The following is a 23,854-nucleotide window of genomic DNA, read 5'->3' on the forward strand; positions in this document are numbered from 1 at the left end:
AAGTGGTTCTCATTAGCATGCTTCCAAATAATTAACTAACAACCGTCTTCCCTGGCATCCCAGGGAAGGCAAAACCAGTAGCCCGGAGCAGGGCCTCTAGTTGTTCTTTTCCAGGATCTCCGAGAAGGGAGTTCACTTCTACCTCGAAGTGCAGCGGGTGGGGGCGTGACTGGGCTTGGAGAGGCGGGGCTTGGGGCGGGCTATGGGCGCGGGCGCCATGGGCGGGGCTCGGGGAGGTGTCTCGTAGCTCCTCCCGCGCGCGGCCCCTGGAGTCCCGGAGGCGCGCGGCCAGCGCAGCTCCGGCCCGCCTCACACCGTGCCGCCCGGCGCCCGAGCTAGCGCGGGCCCGCTGCGGGCCCGGCAAACAGCGCGGGGTGAGGGACGTCTCCGCCAGGACTCCTTCTGTGGCCCCTGAGCGGCGACGGCGAGGGCGAGGCTGAGTGGGGCCGAAACCATGAACCGGAGTTTCCACAAGTCTCAGACCCTACGCTTCTACGACTGCAGCGCGGTGGAAGTCAAGAGCAAGGTGAGTCCCGGAGGCCCACCACGGCTGTCTGCGCTCACTCCCCTGGCAAATGAATGGGGCACCCCGCGGAGGGAAGCTGGGCAGAGTGGAAGGCGGCCGGCGCCGGGAAAACTTAGGCGCTGGGCACTGCTTGCGTCTGCGCAGGGCCGCTGGGATGTGCGCTGGGACCCCGGCAGTCCTTCCCGCTCCCCGCGCGAGCACAAAGCCGGGTATCCGAGGGCCCTGGGACGGTCGATGTAGGCTCTGACCCGCTCCACGAGAGCTGCTCTTTTGTTCCACCAGCTAGAGGCTACCCGGGCGCGTCGCATGTCGGAGGAGAGGGCTGCGTTTCCGGGGCGATCTAGGGGCTAAGGGCTGCTGGGATTTGAGGTCGTGGAGGGGTCTTTGGGGGCCAGAGCTGGGGGGAGGGGGGACCTGGCTGCGCCGCCTGTATGGCTGCGAGGAGCAGACTGGCCGCCTGTTCCAACACCCGGGCTCTGGCCCAGCTCCCAACCTGGCGCTGGGTACCAGACCACTTGGCCCACACCCCGTGATCATTCACGTGGACCAGATCCAGTCCCCCCTCTCCTGCCCTGAGCACCCCTCCTACCCAGACATTTTTCCCAGCCTTGCCCCCAGCATAGATGCCCCCCAGATCCCCCAGCGTGCCGGGCACAGAAACTCCCTTCTGAGCGAACCCCCACTAGACCATGATCCGCTATGGGGCGCGACCCGGGCGCAGACTCAGACCCCCTGGGCGCGCCCGGGCCCCTGCGGCTGCCTGAGCCTAGGCGGAGCGTGCCCGAACTTGCGGGTCGCCTTGCGTGTCTGGGTAATTGGCTGATGGGATCTGGCGCTTCTCCCCTTTGCGGGGGCGGCTCCTTCTTTGCAGACGCTTTTGTCTGGGAGGGTCTTAGTGGACCCCACGGGCGGAGGACGAGGTACTGTTGCTCCGGGTCGGGCTGGAGAAGTCCTTCTAGGCTTTTGCTGACTCTGGGAGCTAAGTAGCCTTCTCTCTGTGATCTGTGTGAAGAAGATGGAGCAGCCACAATGGTGAGCCAGGTCACCAAGGATGGGCTCTGCCCCATGACTCCCCTTGGGCCCAGGGCCTGTTATCCATTCACCTGGTCTCTAGGGAAGCCATGCCCTTTCTCGACTACTGACTGACCCCACAGGACCCTTTAATGTAAGATTTTCAGAGTAAATGTAGAACCCGGAAGAGGGGGTTGCTGGCAGTGCCCCAGCAACAGCAGGGTCCCATCTCAAGCCCTCTGCAGTGAGTTGCAGGAGTCCCTTCTCATCTTGGGAGAACACAATCTTCTTCTGAATCCCTTATTTCTAATGAGACCCCATCCTTTCTCCAGCTGCTAATTCCACAACCCTTGCTCCACACCCATCCCCTCTGGAACTCAGCAGTGGTCTGAAAACCCAAATCCCTGGGGTTGTGAAGGAAGGACCCTCAACTGCAGTGGGAAGTTGAAGTAATTTCACATCTCTTCAACTCTGTAATATGGCAGTCATTTCCTTAAACTGTCTTGAGATGATTGTACATTCAACAACAGTTGTGAGAGAATATGGGTATCTGAGGGCACCTTGCCGAGCCTACCATATTGTTGACATCTTGTGTGGCTAGCACTGTGTCACATATGTAGAATGGTGACCAGGGATCTTACTAGGTGCCATGTACTCTCTTGTACGTGCATATAGGTCTGTGCACTTGCGTGATCACCAGCATAGTTAAGGTACTGACCCATCCAGTCCAAGGATTCCTCCTGATCACTAAGTGTGGACAGATGAGTGTCAAGCACTCAGTCTGGCATTATCAAACTCAAAGTAAGGCTGTGGGACAAATCTGAAGGCAGTGTCCCCACAAGGCCTTATCCTGAAGTTCTGGGCTATGGCCATGCAAGCTGTTGAGTAAGATATGTCACCTGCCTTTGTTTCCTGGGGTGTTAGCCAGACTGCCTCCTCCAGCTTTACTTAGTAGAGAAATGCCACTCCATGCCCCTGGCTTCAAGCTCAGGTGGAGGAAATGGAAAAGCTGAAGTTTGTTTGAACTTGGGAGATGGTGGAAGGACCCCACTGACTTGGGCAGCACTGGGATGACTGTTGCACATCCCCCTCCCCAACACACACTTACTGCTTATACAGAAATGTCCATGTGGTTGTTCCTTCTGTATAAGACCCTCCCACTGTCCTCCCTCCTTGGTGGTTGATAATGTATTACCATACAGTCCAACTCTACAGGGAAGGGCTTTTTGTCACAGTGCTAGAGGCAGAACTTCATGTCAGCAAGGGCTTCATGCACCGCAGCACCATGGGTTTGCTTGGTGGAAATGGCAGCCACAGATCTGAGTGCACCCAGGTTTTGCCACCTCTACCTTTGGGGATTTCAAACAAGTCATTTAATTTTCCTAATCTCAATTATCTCAACTGTAAAATGGGTATTACATCTGATCTGCTTCCTCACCTCCTGAGACGAAATGAGGTAATGAATTTGAGGGCATGTTGGAAACTGTACAGCACCCAAATAAGAATCCAGTACTACAGATCAGGATCCTGTGGCATTTCAAGAGGCCTGGTCTGAAAACTACCTCCGTTCCTCTCAGAAATGTGATCTTTAATCATCTACCACAGCTGGCCAGTTCCCAGGCATGCCCAGGTGTGTGTGCAGAGGAGGCAGGATCTTGGCCTGGTGGCTTTCCACCCATTATATATCCCTTCACATGTCCCCAAACATCTTTGATTCTAGCCCAGCATCTCTTCCTCTCCAAACGAGCCAGGTGCATTTCTGGTTTCCTACTTCTGTCTGCTTTTCTTGCTTAACTTTGACTATTGCTTTTCTCTCACATGACCTCTAGCAAGGTGGAAGAAACCAAAAGATGCCTAGGAGAAGGTGTTTCGGGCTGAGGGAGAAGGGCAAATGGTTAGGCCGCTTCAGAAGGTAGCAAGAAGACCAATGCTGGGGTGAAAAGGAGCCTCAGAAGAAAGATAAAGGCACCGTCCATCATGTGTTCAGTAAGGTCATTTGCCCCATCATATCATCAGCCAAGCCACACCATCTGCTTGAAAGACGTGAAGGAACAACAGATCCTCCTGGCTCAGTGGTGGCCCAACTCCAGAATCAAATGAGTTATGGCTTTAGGTTCTTCTCTACACGTTGTGGTGTCAGTCCACACCTGGTTTGGCCTATGTGCTCCAAAGCCAGAGCTGGTGACTTTCCATACTTGACAGGTACTCCTAGCTGTTCCCCCTTCTGCAAAGCCATTCACAGTGGAGCCCACACCAAGCCAGGCTCTTTCTGTCTGACCCCTTTTCTGCTCATCTTAAGGCACCTGTCACAGTGTTTACGCCACAGTCATTTGGGGCAAGATGGAGGACTCCTTGGTACTTTACAGAGCTCCAAGTGTCTGTGGTATCTGGGAGAGTACCAAACTAAAGGTTTTCCATCTTGCTTATGCCATTTTATTTAGAGAATGCTGGGGCTGGAAGGGGAATAAATACCACTGGTAATTCTGTCCCCATGTGAGTTGCTCTTAAGTGTTGCCTTGTGGTCCTCTGATGGCTGTGTGCATGTATGCATGTATCATATTATGCTTTCTAGAATTAGGATCACAAAGACATATGATTACGCAGCCTACTTCCAACTTGGTAGCATGTTAAAAATGTTTTTCATGTCATTAAGTTTTAGAAGACTTTTTAGAAAAGTATTCCATCTCATGTCTAAGCCATAATTAATTCATCCAATATCTTATTTGAGTTTCTGCCAAATTTTTCTAAACTGAATAGTGCCATGACTAATATTTAAGTATTTACATAAAGCTTATATAGAATTACAATATAAGGCAAATGAAAGTTATTGGTTCTATTAAATCAGTACAGAACTCTCATTATGTGTTTAGAACAAATCCTAGAAGTAAAATTACTTGAGAGAAAGAGATGTACATTTTTAAGGTTTTAAATACATATTACTAAATGTTCAAGCTAGTGAAATGGCTCAGTGGTAGAGGTGCTTGCCAAGCAAGCCCGACAACTGAAGTTCAATCCCCAGAACCCACATAAAAGTAAAAAAAGTGGAAGGAGAAAACCGATGCCACAAAATAGTCCTCTGACCTCCACACCCGTGTCGTGGCATGCATGTACCCACCCCCCCCATCATACACACATGGTAATTAATTTGTTTTATTTATTATTATTTTATGTGTATGAATGTTTTGCCTGCAGTATATGTAAATGAACCCATGTCAGGCAATGCCTGCAGAAACCAGCCAAGAGGGCATCAGATCTCCTACAACTGGAGTTACAGACAGTTGTTAGTGGCCATGTGAGTGCTAAACTGAACCAGGGTCCTCTGCAAGAGCAGCCAGTGTTTTTAACCACTGAGTCATCTCTCCAGGTCCTATTTTTTTCAAGTTGAATGTTCTGAGAAATCTCTTTTACCATTGTATACATGCTGTTTGATGTCTGTCCATCCATCCATTTCTCCCTCCATCCCTTTTTTCCTCCTTCCTTCAAGCACTGAAGGTTTTCTCATTCCTTCCTGATTACATAAATGAGGTAATATCCCATTGTTTTCATTTGTATATTTCTTGACTTGTTCATGAGCTGGAAATTGTCATATATGCTAGCTCTCTGTACATTGCTTTAGCCTCCTGGTTTTGTCCTGTATCCTTTACCTGTTCTCTATTGACTTTTGTGAACTGCTTGTTAATGGAGGTTTCTACCAGTGCAGGTGATACAAAGCAGAACTGACTTTCCAGGTGTTTCGTGGAACTGGTATTCTTTCCACAGAGTGGCCTTGCTCAGAGATGAACTTGGACTCCGTCTGTGTGTGTGTGTGTGTGTGTGTGTTTGTGTGTTTATGTGCACTTGATAGCCTGATTGGTTGTGTGCTGGCTGCCAAAGTTATGCTGTGGACAGCTGGGCACACAGTGTTTTCTGTCAGCATGTCTCCTCTGATCCCCAAGATCTTATCACTGGCTGAGCTTCTTGGCTGCCATGGTATACTGCAGGGACCCACCCTTCCATCTGGCATGAGACAGCGGGTGGGATGGAACCTGGGCCAGGCCTCCCTGTTGGATGGCTGAGGATTTGCCTCCAGTGGGCCAGTTGAGAACTGCCTGGACACGGTTTGACTCACCTGTATGTCAGCTACACCCTCTGGAGATTCTGGTTTGTATTTGTGTACGTATGTGTTTAAACAGGTTCTGGGGCTTGGTTTGGGAAGTTGCCTTCAAAGGAGGTTTTTGTCAGGGACTCAGGTGGGATGTCAGTTTGGGGAGCATGGATAGTGTCACTGCCCCCAGAAGTCTTTCCACCTTTTCTGGGTATGTGCCTGGGGGTACCACAGGTAATTAAGGAGTCAAGTCCTTCCCTGGCACTCAGGGCACTCCAGATACAGGTCTAGAGTTCTCCAGTTTTAGAGAAGGGAAGGTGTCAGGAATTGGGAGGTGAAGCTGTTAAAGATCTCCGAAGCTCTGACATCTGTGAATTGTGTCTAGAATTGGCACCGAGAGGAGACGCATCATGACTTTCCATAAAGGAGTCTCTTAGATCTTTAGGGGTAACCAGAAGGGAATATGGAGTAACAACAGCAGAACCTGCAGGCAGGTTCATCCAGCTAACTGATTATGTGCTAAATCTACATGCTTACTGTTTCCCACTTCCTTTTGGCCATAACACTGGGGCCTGAGATGAAGGTGTTATGTTCCTTTGTAGCTTCTCAACTTCTTCCCAGGACACTTCTGAGCCCTGCTCTAAGGCTTCACCCAGACACACTGCAGATGTAGAACATGGTGCAGACTGGGTACTGCCCTCTGTGCAGAGGTCCTGTTCTGAAGCATTTCTGAACATTTATTTAACACCCCAATACACATACGTGAAATATGTACCAGACATGGTTCCAAATACATTGAAGTTGTAGGTAATAATTCATCAGTCCCCATCATAACCTGTAAAATGGGCTCTCGTATCACATCTATTATGCACAAGGACACATTGAGTCCCAGCAAGCTTTTTTGCCCAGCCCAGGGTCTTATAGAGGATCTGGAATCTGAATGTCTGGCTGAGTTCCACAATCAGTGCCATAAATGGTCTGTGGCCTAGTGGGAAAGGTTTGTAACTCTTCTTAGGCTATGAAATCCAGACTAGGGTGCAGACTCTGTGTCCCTGTTTTCCCTTGTAGTATTGGAGATCCTAGCTATCTAGATACAGGCATGATATCCCAGTTCCTCACAAGGGCTGAAAGACCCATGGCTCTCCAGGTCTAGAGCTCAAGGAAACAGCTGGGAGGGTGAGTCTTGTGCTTTTGGGGGGAACTTCTTTTTTCTTACATTGTGATAGAAGGTTCTTGATGCAGGTCCTCAAGGGAAACTCTCTGTTCAGTAGCTGTTTATAAAACGCTGACCCTCTCCTCCCTCTGTTCATTTGTTTGGAATTTTTTTTCTCCTTTACTGGGCAACAATTGTGTGTCAGGTCTGAGGCTCAGGTTGGGGTACAGTGGCCAAGAAGGCAGGTACTATGGCCATCTTTATTAGCTGAGGGCAGATTTGGATTGTGGCGGGGGGCGGGGGGTCCATCCTTCATTCTGATATTTGAAGTGTCACCCATCCCCAGCATCACATTTGTGTGAAGCCAGCGGTCAGGCAGCCCAGCTCTGTTTTATCATGCTGCAGGGCCAGTCACAGTGTCTGGCCTCCTGGAATGCCCTCATCTGTTTTTTTCATCTGTGGGGGCTCTCTATAGCAACTCTCAGATTGTATCTTCTAGAAGCAGCTGGGCTCCAGTCATACCGTTCCTCACTTGCAGTTCTTAAACTCTCCCACCACAGGCATTTCAAGTTGAACATGCTAGAAGACTAGCCCAGAAAGTTAAAGGCCTTTCTCAATGCCAAGGAAAAATTCAGCATCAACATATGAGGAGCAGTGTTCTGCACACAGTAGATCCCCAATTAATGATCACCAAGCTGAATTCAAATGAGAAATAAGTGAATTTTCCTTATAGCTACCACTTCAGAAATGGTTTGATGGAATGCTTTAGAAAACACCTACTTTTTGAAGGTGACAGATACTTGAGTCGCAGCAGGCTTATTGCCAAGAGCATCCCATCCATCCCTGGAAAGGTAACTAATGCTAATACCATGGGCAGGAGAAGAGGAGCTAAACAAAAGAGACATTTGGAAAATTTAAATTCCATTTTGCTATTTCTGCTGCTGTTGACATCTCCAGGCTTCTATTTGTGCCAGAACTATGTCTCCAAGATTCTGCCCTTCCTCTTGCAGAGCTGCCTAGTGCACCAGACCCACCCCCTGGGGATGAGAGGAGTTGCTTCTTCCTGACAGCAGTCACCTTGTGACTTCCCAGCTTCTTGAAGGACTGTGCACTGAACCCCTGCTTTGTTCTGTCTCTCAGTCTTCCTCCCTTAGGCCTTTGGCACTGAAGGCTAGGTTGGGTTCCACCCTCTAACCCAGCATCTGGGGATTGGGGGTTAGGGGAAAAAGCTTTAAATGACTACAAAAATTGAAAGTCCACATAGTGCAGAGTGTCTTACCCTGGGCACAGATCTTCCTGTGTGGTTTGCCTACTTTCGATTTGTAGCTTGTCTGCCATCCTGACTCCACTCAGTGACCTTCCAGCAAGCCAAAATAGTACCAGACTCTGCAGTACGGGTTAGGATTAGGGTTCCCCTGATGTCTGAAATGGTGGTGCTATGTGTATCAATGGATTTTATTTCTTTTCAGGTTTTTGTCTGATGAACCAAAGTTCTCTATTTTTTAAAACTTAGGGTATCCACTGTTTATGTGTAAGTAAAGGGGCCCTTGTAAGCCTTGATCCTGTGGCTGAATGACTGCCCTTGCACTTGCATTTCTTGGCTTCCCATTAGTCTACAGCAACAGGTCATTCAGAGGCTCCTGTGGTGGGCTGGGTGTTGTAAGGGAAGTAGGGACATGAGTTTAATGAGGATGAACCTGGATCACACACAGCAGGTCATAGGCAATCTCTGTGCTGCTGGTTCTTCATGTATGGGGAAGATGGGATCATCTTCCTTTGAAAAAGTTTCTGTGTTGTATATGTGGATTGAAGGCACCACAGCAGCTGCATGCATGATAGGCCATGGAGCCTGCAGAGCCAAGATCTTCTACTCTACCTTCACTACAGGGGTAAACATGGGACACCATGGGCATTTCCTCATTTACACACACTTAAGGGTAAGTACATCAGAGCCCATGGGAATTTCTCTGCGCTTTCTCAAAGTCCTGCCTGCTGAGTAAATACAGCTGTTTTCCATTATCCTATCAGTACACTTGTCAAACGGGTCACAAATTGGTCATTCTGTGATGGCAGCTCTCCCTCTCTGCCTCCGAGGCAGAATGGATTGAGACAAAAATGCTGAGATCCAGAAAGCCTCCCCTCAGGTGACTTTTGGATGGGAACATGTGCCGTTATGGAAAGGCCCTCAGAGGGGCTATGAAAGAGAAATTTGAGGGCCATATTGTTTTTAGGTGGTCAGCTGTTATAGAGGAATTTGGAAATGAGGGTAATATTAATACATATCCTGTTCTCCATGGCTCAAGGCCCTAAGCCATTGGCTGCCCCAACCCCCAGCCAGCCTGGCCTCACTCCCTCACTGCTCTGAAATAGCAGAGTGTTGCTATGTGACAAAACAAACTTCTCTGCCTGCAAGATGGTCTCTTGTGAGGCAGAGGAGGAACACCTGCCCCGAGACCTGAGACCACCCCAGGCCCATCAGCACCATAACTGGTGCAGAGATGAGAAAAGAGAGAGATGCACGGAGAGGCTGCCCAGGTCTCTCCTGAGCATGAGAAGTTGACCGAGGGTTGGATCTTGATCTTGTGTCACCTCATATGGTGGATTTGGTCTGAAAACTACACACATATGCTCCTTTTGTTGGAGGTACAAGTATTTGCTGGAAGGTAACCCTGTGAGTCTGAGCAGGCAGTGGTCACAGAGGTCAAGTTGCCTCACCTACCACTGTTTCCAAGAGTTGTGACCCTATTGGCAGGGGAGTGAAGTTAGACAGGGCATAGAGATGCCTTCCTCAGCCCAGGCAGTAGTCACAGCCTGGCTCAAGATTAACGCCTGGTGCTTAGTGGATGTAGCGTGCCCCAAGTTCTTCCTGGAGCCTGATGTTTTCTGTGAGGCCTCTCCCTGTTCCAGGAGCCTGATCAGGCCTGTGGGAGAAGCCTTCACACACATGTACAACATGTGGAAAGTATAGTGGCATCTACTCACCAGCTTGAATAAAGTCTGGTGGTTATAACCTTTAGGCAACACCTGTGACAAGTTGCATACAGGTACTTGGCATAAAAGGTTCTGTTAATGCTCACAATACCTTACACAGTACAGTTTTCCTGCTGTGGAGATGAAGACCCTGAGGCTCAGTGAGGACGTGAATTTGTGGCAAAGCCATTTAGCTATATATAGTCAAGTCTAGAATTTGAGTTCTAGACTTGACTAGAACAACATCAAAAACCATCATCAAACACCATTCAATTCCATGATCCATCATTCCACCTCCTGGGAAACAGACACCACCTGCCTGCTGAGGTCAGTGTCCATCCACCTCCCTCCCTGCTATCTCCCGGACATATGCTCAGGGCTGGGCTGCTTCCTAAATGGCCTTCTGCATCCTGTGAGGTCCCTTCTCAGCAGCCTAAGCCTTTGATCCCACCCGTTAGCACAGCGTGGGTGCTCCAGGCCGGTGTACAGTGTGCCTGGCAGATAAAGGAAGCACAGATCAGGAACACAGGCTGGGAGTATCACCCATTTCCTATAGAAGTACTATAGTAGGCTCTGCAGCAGTGGTTGGAGTAGTACGGGCCCTCCAGACACTGGCGTTGTCAGGTCACTTAGCAGAGGCCCACTGAGTTATACAGCTTAGAGGAGAAGGCAGCACTCACCCAGAGCTTCAGGCTCCAGTCTTTCATGGTATTATAAAAAAAAAATTGTTTTGTATTGAAAAATAGCCCAGAAGAATAGTCACTTTACAGCACCAGGACAGGTCTAATAAGCCAGGATATTCCTAAGAAGGTAGCAAATGTGGCTCAGCTGAAGAGCAAGCCCAGATGGCTGTCATAAATGCTTCCAGAAGTTTGCAAGTTTAGTTCTTGAAGAAAGTTCAGTGACAGCCCTGTGAGAGTCATGAGGTGCTACATACTTTCTTGGTACTGCAGAGGATAAGCAGCGTCAGGACAAGTCTTGTTTTCCCAGCAGCACGTTGAGCACAAAGAACGAGCTCTCCTATTGGATTTTCACACTGACCCTATGAGGATCATCTCTTCATCCCTGTTCACCAAGGAGACTGGACCCAGAGTTGGGTAGCTGGTGTAGGGAGCAGGACTGCTGGTGTGCACGCTCTTGAGCCTGGTGCTTTCCTGCTTGGCTGTGTTGTCTGAACCTGTGTCGAGTCACCCAGACCACCTCACATCCCTCTCAGGCCCTGTGTAGCTCCCAGCCTGCAAACTGCCTGACTCTTCCACATATCATAAGCACAGGTCAGATTGTGACTTTGTTTCCTCTGCAGCCAGAGTTCTAGCTATGGATTTACAATTCAGGAAAGTCCCTTGGAAGTGGGACCAGATAAACAGCCAGGAAACCAACCCACTCCTTTACTGGCAGCCCCTCTTATCTATGCCGGTCTATTACTTCAGACTTCTCCTCCTACCATAGTGCTCCTTGTCTCTGATTGGCCCATTAGAATTGTCTCAGACTCTCCTGTGACTTAGCCTCAGGTCCCTTGTTATTAGCCTTGTGACTGGGCAGGTAAGTGAATCCTTCTAGGTCTCACTCTTCTGGCCTATAAAATTGGAGAGTGATGCCTTTCTGAGTAGGCCTGCTTTGCTGTCAGGAAGGAAGAACACACCAAGTCTACCCAGCAGTGACTTTACCATCTTTACCATGCTTGTTTGTCTCTGGCTTCTGTCCCCAGTCCTGCCTACCTTGGATCCACTGAGACCACATTTGTGAGCCAGGATGCAGGCCTTCCCTCAAGGGTTCATGCTTCCCGGAGGAAGCCCAGGCCAGTGAGGGTTCTTGGCCCTGCAGTCACCCTGGGCAGTCTCTTGCACCCCGTGGTGCTGATCCAGGCAGTAATGCAGGTGTGATGGTTGTGTCATCATCACCCTAGATGGCAGTGGGTGGACAAAACACAGGAAGGGGCCAGGCACCACCCTGCCTGACTCACAGGCTTATGGCCCAATTTTAAACTGTTCCATTATGTCAACCAGAACATCATCCATTGGTACATCTACATATCTATCTATCCATCCATCCGCCATCTATCTTCTCTGTTACCCATCCATTATCATCTGTCAGTTTATCCTGTCCCCCTCCTCTTCTCTCCCTACCACCCCTTCAAGCTGGAAAAAAATGTGGACTTGACTATTATCCAGGCTATCTTTCATCCTAACAAATCCAGGGGCCATGTCTCTAACAGCCCAAGGCAGGTCAGGACCCTGCCATTTCCTGCATGGAGCCATCATTGACTCAAGGGGCATTGAGACACAGGGGCCTCCTTCCTCTGGAGTTAGGTCATTGTGAAGCTGGGACCCATCTCAATGAATAGCGGGAACATCAGAGACAACCAGAGAGCTTTAGCATGTGCTAACTCCTGCCCTTCCTATCCTTTCTGTGCGGCACTTGATGCAGGGACCAGCCCTGTGTGTCTGGCCTGCACTGCCCTCATTTGGAGCTGTTCAAGGCTCCTTCAGCGTGTACCGTGGATGAAATGCTCACTCCCCAATCTCCTTACCTGATTATTTAGATACTTTACACACCCAGTTTAAATTGGGGCATGGATTCTCAGTCACTTCCCTGGCATTTCTCAGTGTATAATTACACATTGCATGTGTGACTGCTGCTTGACTTCCCGCTGGTCAGCAGACCTTCAGCCACATGAAGGCAAGTTGTTTGTTCAATGCTGTATACTCAACCCAACTCAGGGCTAGCCCTACCAGGTGTTAGGTGAAATTTTGCTGAATGAACAAATACTGAAAAATATCCCATAATTGTGACTGGCAAGATATTCAGTGGACTGTTGAGAACCCTAGTTTTCAGTCTTGAAAATACAGTTGAGGGCTAGGGATATAGCTCATGTTGGTAGAATGATTCCCTAGCATTCATGAAACACTGTGTCCACTCCCCAGCATTACATAAACAAATGTGGTGGTATATGCCTATAATACTAGCACCTGGGAGGTAGAGCCAAGAGAATAAGATGTCCAAGGTCATCCTCAGCTAGTCCAAGGCCAGCGTGGGATACCTGTCTCAAAAACAAATAAAGAAAGTACACCTGAGTACTGAATCTTGTGAGACTGCTGATTGATCCCTTAGGTCTGGATGCTAATGCCTCTTGCTCAAGGTCATTCCCAGGAACAGGAACTGCATCCTAAAACTGTGCCTGGGTCCACCAGACTGGCTTCCTTGGTTAGCTGGGTTCCTATTTCAGGCAGGATTTTTGGCCCAGACCTTAACTGCTTTGTTGTTTCCTGTCAAAGCAATTTTTGACCTAATCAGAATCATAGGCAAATTCAGGACCTAGTTCTGTTTTTCTCATTCACATATCATAAAGAATTCCCTGAGTTCTTAAGCCATTTTTAAAGCATTGCTTTTTCTGTCTCTAAATATGCTGTTTGGGTCTGTTGTGTCTGTCACTTACTGGTTCCATTTTTTTATTGCTGTAAATATTTTGGTGAGCATTTTTTGTGGGAATTTCCATGGATGCTTCTGGTTACATGAGATTTTTCTCATCTGAAGGGCCTTATAAGAGAGGGCCTGTGCAAGGTGGGGCCTTGCTTGGGTGGGTCTTGCTGGGAGAGGCCTGAGGGGAAGAGGATTGTGGAGCTGTGTCTTGCAAGGGCTGGACTTTACAGGGTGGGTCCCTGTAGGATGGGCCTGGTAAGGTTGGGGCAGGCTCTAAAGGCTGGTAATAGGAGAGATTTGTTTAGTCTGTAGGATTGTTTATGTGTAGAAAGATGGGAGAGCCTTTCATTCAAGATAAACTATATTTCAAGAGAGCAAGCAAGCCACCCCTGGGCTTTAGTATTGACTGAGAAGCCCCAGGGTCTCTGTATTTAGGAAATATTTTGAAGGTAAAATGTCACAGGGATCCCAGGTGCTCCCCCGAGGGTCCTGAGCAGTAGGAGACTTAACCAGGTGACTTATAGGTCCCCTCCCATCCCTCAGTTATCCTGCATTCCCTTGTGCCTGTGAGAGGTCCTAGCCTCTGGGAGTCCCACTGTGGGTAGCTGCAGTCCTCAGAACTGAGTAGTTAAACCAAAGTTCAGTTTCTAGGTACTGAATGCTAGAGAGGAAAGTGGTTCCTCCCTAGTCCTTCCAGGCTTGGGTCACACATAGGCACTCTGCGTCTGTCTACCTGTAGAATCCTCCTTGGCTGCTCCACCCTTGTCTTTTTCCTGGCCCTGGTGCCTTGCTGGATGTACAGGTCAGCAAGGGCCATTCTAGCTGCTCCAGGCCAGTACCAGGGATAACAAAGGATAATTCCCTTGTCAGAGAAAGCCTGACTGGGAATTTCAGTTGGGTTGAGGGTGGAGGGGGTAAAAAGGGAAGGTAGCACCTCAGGCTACAGGGAGCCAGAGGGGGCAGCTGCAAGCAGGCAACATTTCAGATCTCTCAGGCAGACAGGACATTGTGAAGAATTTCCCCACCTGAGCCAGAAGAAAAGGATACTGCCTTGGTCCACAGGTGCTTTCTACTGAGGCCAAAGCCGAGACTACTGAAAGAGAGGATTGCAGAACAGGTGGAAGACCGAGGATCATAGGGTCCTTCCCTCCCAAAGAGTTAGCTGCGGAGGACTAGAAACCTGAGACATCCCAGGCAGAACCTTTAGGAGGCTGGAGGACAAAGTGATTCTGTCACATGTAGCCTCAACAATCATAGAGTTCCCCACCACCCACTTTTCCCATGGTTTCCTTTCTGGTTTCTAACGCACTGCAGAGTTGGCTGTTTTCTACCGAATGCTGCCTGCCTTCTGTAGGTACAGGTTTCCTGAGGGTAGGCATGTCTTCCCTGGGCCCTCTCATGTCCTGAGTGTGTAGGATGGCATCTGAGGTGCCCTGGGAATGTTCATTGGGTGAATGAAAGTAGGCACATGTGATACATCATTTGTTTGCTTATTCACTAAGTGTTTTGATGCCTGGGATATACCAAGATTTTGAGGGTTAAAATGGAGACAGTGTTTTTCCTTAAGGACTCTAAAACCCAGCATAGGAAGAAATGGGTTCAGTGAATACTCTCCTACTTGTAGAGGAAGAAATGAATTTAGATAAAGAAAGGTGTATCTTCTGTGATAGTGTCCCAGTCCTCTCCCCATCCTAATGACTTGCTTGGTGGTTCCTCTGATGAATGTTCCTTCCCAGTGTAGGGGTTTGGCAGAAGCCTAGAGTCCTTGGGACCATGTCCTGCCTGCCACATGTGTGTGGTGCAGGCCACACAGTTCAGGGTTTGTGACCTGGGGCCTCTGCTGCAGCTAACCAAAAGCAGGTGAGTCTGCCCCAATGAATCACTCTACTTCATTCTTGGGTAATTTGGAAACAAAGCCTTTTTTTCAGGTAAGCGCCTGATACATTCAGGCAGCCAGAAAGGTGTAAGTGTGGTCACTTGGCCTTGTTTCCTATTCTCAATTTTGTAGTTATTCTTTGAATAACTCCTTGTTTTTGCCAGCATATGGACTGATATGTGGTTTTAGAAAAGTAGAGAATTTGGTAAATATATGTGCATGGGGCAGGGCTAGTGGGACTCACTGCCCATGGGAGACATGAACCTATTACACAGCTCTCTTCATCCTGTCTGGTTTTATGACCTCATTAGTCAATGTCATCTAACAAAGTTATAGACTTTGGGGCTCAAAGCTCATTTGAAGGCTTAATTCATTGGTTCCATGAAGGTTTGAGCATCTGCTATATTCCCTTAGTTAGTGGTGAGTTAACACAGTCCCTGATAATATAGATTACATTTTTAAAATTTGTGGCCGCTTGGGTTTGGGAGGTAGCCTGGTCCCTGAGCCAATTCTGGCTGGTGCAAGCTGTTCACTGATCCCCAGCTCTTCAGCAAGCCTGCACCAGTCAGTTTGACATAGATAATGCCCCATCCCGTGGGCACCTTAGAAGCCAGCAGCCAAGTAATATAATTGCTCTCAAGTTAAAGGGTATCTACAAGTAGGGGTATCTCCTCCATAGCTTCATACACTCAGCAAAGGAACCTTTTCACAAATACCAATTCAATGAGAAAGTGTAGCAGATACCCTTGGATAGTTTCTACTGTTGTTTAGAAAACAAAGAAGACACATGCCTGTAATCCCAGGATTCCAGAAACAAGAGGATCCCGGGTAGCCGGCCTGAACTGCATAGCATGACCCTGTGGAAGGGAAGGGAGGACAGAAGACATAGAATTCACATGTATTTACCTTTATTCGCATAAAATCTTTTGAAGACAACATCAAAACTAAAATCATTGAGTGCTTGGGGAGGAGGACCTGAGTGACAGGGAGAGGTTCCTGAATACCGTTTGAGTTTAGAACTATATGGTTATATCCCTATTTAAACTGTGAAGAAAAGTAACCATACAGTGTGTGATCTTCATTTTAAAGAAGTGTGCATGTTAGGCACACCTGGGATTAACATCTTTGGCCATATCAGTTGGGAGTTTCTATGTGCAGATGTTCTTTTCCACCAGTCAGACATCTGTGTGGGACCCTTGAGAACCAGCCCAGGTAGAACTGAGGCTGCCCCAGCGAAGACACCGTGGACTCATGCACATAGGCATCTTCTGGTCTCTAGGATATGCCTGGGGACAGCACTAGACACCAGACTGTATCAAGTAAAACTTTTTTCTGTGGGTTTATCCAAAACTGTTGTGTTTAGGGGCTGGAGGGATGGCTCAGCAGTTAAGAGCCCTGGCTGCTCTTGCAGAGGACCCAGGTTCAAATCCCAGCACTCACATGGTAGCTAACAACTGTCAATAATTCCAATCCCAGGGGATCCGATGCCCACCCCCACAGGCATTGCACATAAAAATGCAGGCAATACACCCATACACATAAATTAAAAATAAATAAAAAATCTTTAAAAAAAAAAACTACTGTGTTTACAAGCACATGTGGACAACTTTTCTGACCAATTTTGAGGCAAGCGCTACCTTAACTTGTGTGCAGAAGAGGAAAGAACATTAAAAGAAGCAGAGTAAATGACTGGCACAGGATAACAGAAAATGTCACAAACTTGTGCCTTTCAATTTTCTCCTGCTTTTGTGTGAAAACCAACTTGAAAAGGAAGGTAATGTGGTGGACAACTCAGACATTGTCAGAAAACAAGCAGAGAGACCAAGGATGAGTCCTTCCACCTCCTGAGTTTTCATTACCTCCCCCTTTAAAGGAGATAATACATCTCTCCCTCAAGTAGCTAGGGATCAGAAGTGATGTGTGTATGTGTGTACCTCATAGCCCCAAATAGTTGTTCATAATGGGACAGGGCATGGGCCTTTTAATAAACGATGGAATCAGTGGGAGGCCCCCCCTTCTGGGTCATCAGAGAACCCAGAGGGGCTCAGGCTCAGTATCCTCCATCGTAGGGAGACGACAGCATGTGAGGACACTGCTGTTGCTTGTTTTTATTCCTCTGAGCTCTGACAAGGAAGGCACAGAATGAGCTCAACTTGAGGGTGGTAGCCAGTTTACTATAGACTCAGAAATAGGCTGCATGCAGCTCACAGGGGATGGTATCTGGCCAAAGGTGCACTTAGTTCAGAAAGAAGTTTTTAAGCAAAAATAGTAGCTGAGTGGGTTTGATAGGAAGTTTGGGGACCATGTATTGGTCGCTTTTCATCACAATGATAAAATACTTGAAAAAACAACTTAAAAGGAGAAGGGATTTATTTTTGCTTGTAGTTTCAGAGGATTTAGTCCATGCTTGGCTGCCTCTGGACCTATGGCAAGGCAGAACATTATGGGTGTGCCAGAGCTGCTTTCTGTTGCTTTCCCATCAAGGGTTTTTTATTCTTTCTAGAGTTATCCATGCTCTGAATTAAATGTGTTTCTACACAGAGTATATTTGTTTAACTGTGTGGTAAGTTTAGATACCTCCTTACATATCAAGAAAAAAGAAAATTACAGGGGATTTGCATTGAATGGTGAAGATAGATTCATGGCCAGAGCTCTGTGACCCCAGAAACACCAGTCATAAATGTAGTTTCTGCATTGGAGGAAGCCAGAGGAACCTTTGCAGTTTGGGGTCAGGGTGGAGACAAGAGTGTGAGAGAGGGCAAGTTCTACCCTGTTCTGAGTGCCTGTCCTTCATCCTCGCCATTCAACACCCTGGGACCCATTCAAACTGGAAAAGCTGGCCCTGCCAGCCGGGCTGGACCAAGCCTCACAGGCCACACCTACTTCAAAGACGCGGCGGTCATGGAGCCAGGCCTTCCTGAGCGCTTAACTGTTCATGTACTCTTAATTGTGTGCTGACAGCAAGTGCTGTGAGGTTTCCTGTTTTCCTGGAGTAGTAGAAGGGCATAGCACCTATCCAGTGCCTCCCTCCATGTTTCTGAACATAGCTTCCAGTCAGCCTTCAATAGACTGTTTTTGTAAACATAGTCTTTAGGTTGAACTCTTTCTTTAAATAGCAGCTGTGTACATTATAATTAATATGAAATAAAATTCACACCTGTAAATTGTAAAATTTGGTGGTTTTTAACATGGTCCCAGAGATATGCAGTCATTACCACTATCTAACTTGAGGACCTTTCACCCAAACAGAAGCCCCCATGACCATACCTGTTAATGAGCTAAGTTCCTTCCCCCATCCCTCAGCAACACCATTACCACTATTACACTTTCTGTCTCTACTGATTTGCATATTCTGGACCCTTCATACCAGTAGAATCTGCAATAAATGACTGTTTATGGTTTTTTTCTCTTAGGATAATATTTTCAAGGTTCATCTTTGTTGTAGCATGGATCAGTACTTCATTTTTCTCTATGGTTAAACAACATCTGGGTATATGCATATAATATATTTTGTATGTCTTGTTTGTCAGTTGATGGACACGTGTCATTTTCCTTTTGCAAATAATGCTATTATAACCATTTGTATACAGGTTTTTGTGTGGACTTATATATTCATCTCTTTGAGTTATATATCTAGGACTGAAATGGTTGTTCATGTGGCAGCTCTGTTTAACACTTTAAAAGTACTTTCAAAATGTTTACTAATCGTTCTGAATTCCTACCAAAAATGTATGAGGACTCCTATTCCTCCACATTTAAACTAACTGTTCTTACCCTTTTTTTTATTACAGCCATCTTAGTAGGTTTGAAATGGTAGCTTATTAGATGGCTTTCCAACACTATCATAAAATATCTAAGGCAAGTCAATTAAAGAGAAAATATTTATTTTGGCTTGTGATTCTGGAAGTTCTAGTTCAAAATCATGATCTGGGCCCTGTAGTGAGGTAGCATATAAAGCGACAGGAGTGTGTGGCCAAGTAAACCACTTACCTCACAAGCCAGGTAACAAAAAGCAACAACTAAGGTCTCTCTTAGGGGGATGCCCCCAGTGACATAAGGATCTCCCACTAGACCCCCACCTCATGCAAGTTCACATGAACTTTTGAAGGACACCCCTTCAAACTTTAGGAGTTAACTCCCTGTACTTTTTTGTTCAAAGTTGGAGTTTATTAGTAAAAAGTTAATGCATGCTTAGATTTAACCATTGGCAAAGAGAGATGCTTAAGGAAAAGATAGTAATGTGCACTCAAGAGGAAGCTTGGACTTCTTAAGAAAGTTGCCTCATGCTTTTGATTTGCATTTCTCTAGTGACTAGTGATACTGAGCATCTATCTGCTCCTGTGTTTAGTGGCCATCTGTAGATCTTCTTTGGAGAAATGTCTATTCAAGTTTCTTGACCATTTTTTGATGGGGTGGTTTGTCTTTCTATTGTTGAGTTTTTAAAGTTCTTTACATATTATTGGTGCAAATTCCAATCAGGTATGTAATTTGCAAATTTTTTCCCATTCTGTAGGTAATCTTTTCACTTTCTTGATAATATCTTTTGAAGCATAAGAGTTTTAGTCTTTAGTCAAATCTAATTTATTCATTTTTCCTTTCATTCTTTATGCTTTGAGTATCATAGCATACTAATTAACAATTAGTATCATCTAATTAATAATTGCCTAACCCAAGTAATAAAAACATATTCCTATGTATTCTAAGAAGTTTTTGGGGCTTTTGTTTTGTATTGTTATTTTCAGAGCTGAGGACCGAACCCAGGGCCTTGCGCTTGCTAAGCAAGCGCTCTACCACTGAGTTAAATCCCCAGTCCCTTTTTGGGGTGCTTTGTTTTGTTTTGTTTTTAAAATTAGCTCTCACATTTACTCTGTGACCCAATCTAAATCAATTTGTGTGTGTGTGTGTGTGTGTGTGTGTGTGTGTGTGCGCGCGTGCGCGAGAATTACAAGAGAAAGTCAAACACACGTAAAGATTAATGAAAATACACCAGAAGAAGATACCACGTCTTCCTCCATTTCTTTCGGCATTACTACATTGAGACAGTATCTCTCACTGAACTGGAAGCTCACCATTTTGAAAAGAAGGGAGGTAGGAAAGAGAGAGAAGATGGTAAAGGAGAAATGATACATTAGTTGATGTTTTTGGTTTCTAACTAAGTATAATCATCATGTTATTATTCTTGTTGAATATATGTTAAAGGGAATAAAAATTAATTTCATTTTGAGGTGACTGTTTTTTGAGACAGGATCTCACTCTATAGCCCAGTCTGTCCTGGAACTGGGAGCGATCTTTCTGCCTCAGCTTTCCAGAGTGTGATGATCACAGGCATGAGCCACCATGCTCAGCTGAAGTTAATGTACTCTTGCTTAATGGTCTAGGAATATTTTATTGAGATTAATTTTAAAATTTGTTTAAGGGTGACACTCTCCCCTTCTCCCAGTGTTTACTCTCCTGTTGCAAAAATGAAAGTTGAAGTCACCACCAAGTATGTTCATATGATTATCAAAATAATAATGCAACAACTATTTTGCTGAAAGCTCTAGAGACTTAGGAGTTGCACACCTGTGTGTTTCCCAGTGATAAATACTTTTATAAAAACAACAACAAAAAGCCAGGTGTGGTAGTGGACACCTCAATCCCAGCTCTCGGGAGGCAGAGGCAGGTGGATCTCTGTGAGGTCAAGGCCAGCCTGGTCAACATAACCTATTCCAGGCCAGCTGGGACTATAGGGAGACCCTGTCTCAAAAAGTCCAAAAAAAAAAAAAAAAAAAGATTCTATCTCTTTATTTGCCAGTTTCCATTATAACAGGTTGATTCCTGTATTACTCAGGTTCTCTAGAGGAACAGAACTGATTTTATATATATAAAGAATTTGTTAATCAGCTTACTTTAACAACAGCTAAATCACACCTGAGAGGTTGAGAATCTGGTAGTTACTCATCCTTGAGGCTGGGTGGTGCCTCAGCAATCAGAGCAGTCCCACAGTGGCTGTCTCACACTGGAAAAGCTGAGAATCCAGTAGTTGCTCAGTCCTTGAGGCTGGATACCACAGCAGTCCCAATCTGGTGCCAAAAACCTGGAGGATTCCTGAAGAGTCGCTGATCCTTAGTCAAGCAGGGAAGCCTGGAGATGCTGGCTCTGATGTCAGCAAAGGAATCAGCATCAGCAGCAGGATGAATCAACTTGGTAGCAAGAGGGAAGTCCAGATCAGTCAAATAATCGTCCTTTTCCATGCCCCTTTTTATCTGGGCTGCTACCAGAAGGTGACGCCCACATTTGGGGTTGGCCTTCTTCTTATATCAGTTAAGGCAATTAGGACAATTTCTTAATTTCTCAATTTCTCTCTACTCAGGTAATTCCAGTTTATGGTAAGTTGAAACTAAAACCAACCATCACAACTCCCTAGCATCTGCCAAAGGATAACTGTTTTAAGCACATACATTTAGACTTAATAGATGAGACCCATCCATAATGTACTGATAGTTCAGAATACAAATAGCCCATGTATGGCTGGTGGGAAATGATTCAGGCCAGTTGCTCTTTTCTTTGATAAGCACATTTCCAGAAGGTTGGCACTCACCAGCTCATGGGTATGTCTTTCCCTGTGCCTATAATTAGCCATTTTGCCTTAGATCCCTAGGTCCTTTCTAGGGTTGGGGTTGGTCCTGCCTGAGTTGGGTGCTGGTAGAAAAGGAAGACTTTTGATGTACTGTCTGCTAACTTGCCTACTAGCCTAGCCAGGCCCAAAAAGGAAGAGAGAGAGAAAGACAGAGAGAGAGGAGAGAGAATGCATAGGTGCCTGTGGAGGTCAGAGGACAACCTCAGGTGCCATTCATTCCTCAGGCACCTTCCACCTTTTGTTTGAGGCAGGGTCTCTACTTAACCTGGAACTTTGCTAATAGACTACTAGTTGGCCAGTAAGCTTCCAGAGATACATCTAGCCCCACCTCTCATTTTATTGGGATTACAGGTGCACACCACTTCACCTGGTGTATGTGGGTTCTTGGGATCTGAACTCAGGTCCTTACACTCTGTGGCAAGCACTTGACCAATTTAGCCATCTCCCTAGCCCAAGGAAGCTTGTCCTAAAGGTTTTCTTGGTAGATAGAGATCTTTGGTTGCAGTCAGTTACTAATTTGGCATGGTATAACCATCCAGGACAGGGCAGTCCCTTGGAGGCATTTTTGTAGGGAATTAATGGGAGGATGAAGGAAACACAAAAGATGCTGAGGTGGACACACTGTCAGAAGCTCTGCTGTGTGGACTGCAAAGATGAGGGTAGAAGGGAGGGATGAGGCTCTTGCCAGCCTTCAATGGTGTCTGGCACTTTCATGGTTGTCAGTGGTCTTCCAACTTCAAGTACCCCTGAAAGAATTTTTAAGAACTACCATTAGGGGTTGCAGCTCAGTGGTAGAGTGAATATCTAGTATGTACAAGGCTCTGGGTTCAATCCGTAGCACCAAAACAACAGAAACCAATATACCCTTAAGGAGATGGTATACTTATAAGTTGGCATCTAAATATTTTAAAATATAGTTACAAATGATATAATTTCCAGCATATTATAAATATTTCTCTTAAAAATAACGCTTTTTAGTACATGAACTGTTTTGGGGTGTGTGTTTGAGACAGTGTCTCATGTAGCCCAGGCTGGCCTATACAGCTGAGAATGACCTTGAATTTCTGATCCTCTTGCCTCTACCTATTGAGTGCTAGGATTACAGATGAATAACCCTAAACCCAGTTTAGGTTGTGCTCGGGATTGAATGTGAGGCTTTGTGTGTGCTAGGCAAGGACTCTACCAATTGAGTTATATCCCCAGTACCTAAACTTTTAAAGATAGCCAGTGAAATCTGAATATGTCAGTTTAATATTTGTTAGACATTTTAAAATAGATGAACATGTTTTTAATAGCCAGAACTTTTACATAATTCCTTTTCACTTCGGTTTCTCTTTTCTGTTATTACCCTAAGAGACTTTTTTCTGTTCTTTCGTCCTAATAATTTATGCTTGAGTACCTGTCACTTTTCTATGTAAGATAAGTTAAAGTTGAAATGTTTTTCATATAGTTATAGGGCTTTGTTAAAATTATTCCTAAATTGTTGCTTAATGATATTAAGTTTCAGTTTGCAAAGTTGAAAGAGTTTTAGAGATTGGATGCACTGGAACACATTTGCAATCCCTGTAATCCCATCACTCAGAAGGCTGAGGTGAGAGAATCACTTAAATTTAGGAGTTTCAGTCCAGGCTAGGCAATACAAGAGAGACAGAGAGACAGAGACAGAGAGAAAGAGAATATTGTGAGAGGGAGAAAGAGGGATATTTTAGATGCACTGTTATTAATACTTCCGAATTAGATAAATAGCTAATACCCTGTCTCAAGGGGGAAAATGAAATGGCTATCTCAGGAGAGTGACTGCTGATTGCCCAGGCTCAGGAGAATCCCATACCCATGTGCATGCAGGCAGCACTAATTTAAAAAAATAATCAGCTGGGTGTGGTGGACCTTGCCTTTAATCCCAGCACTTGGGAGGCAGAGGCAGACAAATCTTTGTGAGTTCAAGGCCAGCCTGGTCTACATAGTGAGTTCCAGGACAACTGGGGCTACAGAGGGAGACCCTGGCTCAAAAAGACTTTAAAAAAAAGAAAAAAAAGAAGAAGAATCAAAAATGAGAGTGGAAGGGGAAAGTATTGGGAGTCAGACCAGAGGAATGGGAGGGAGATTTGGGGCTGGATATGATTAAGATACATTGTACACCTGTATGAATTGTCATTGAATAAAAAGATATATATTCTAAAAAATATAAATAAATA

General features: G+C 46.1%; 1 protein-coding gene across 1 annotated transcript in view; it reads left to right on the forward strand.

The window, feature by feature from the left end:
- Nucleotides 1–251: 251 nt before the first annotated feature.
- Pard6g (par-6 family cell polarity regulator gamma) overlaps nt 252–23,854 on the forward strand; it is an 81,868-nt gene continuing 58,265 nt past the window's right edge. Inside the window, exon 1 of the mRNA XM_008849244.3 lies at nt 252–526. Within this exon, the coding sequence (XP_008847466.1) occupies nt 455–526 (72 nt within the window). The 5' untranslated portion in view covers nt 252–454. The remainder of the gene's footprint in view (nt 527–23,854) is intronic.

Source organism: Nannospalax galili, unplaced genomic scaffold (assembly GCF_000622305.1).
Source record: "Nannospalax galili isolate Female #2095 unplaced genomic scaffold, S.galili_v1.0 scaffold1805, whole genome shotgun sequence".
In the NCBI taxonomy this organism is placed as follows: domain Eukaryota; kingdom Metazoa; phylum Chordata; class Mammalia; order Rodentia; family Spalacidae; genus Nannospalax; species Nannospalax galili.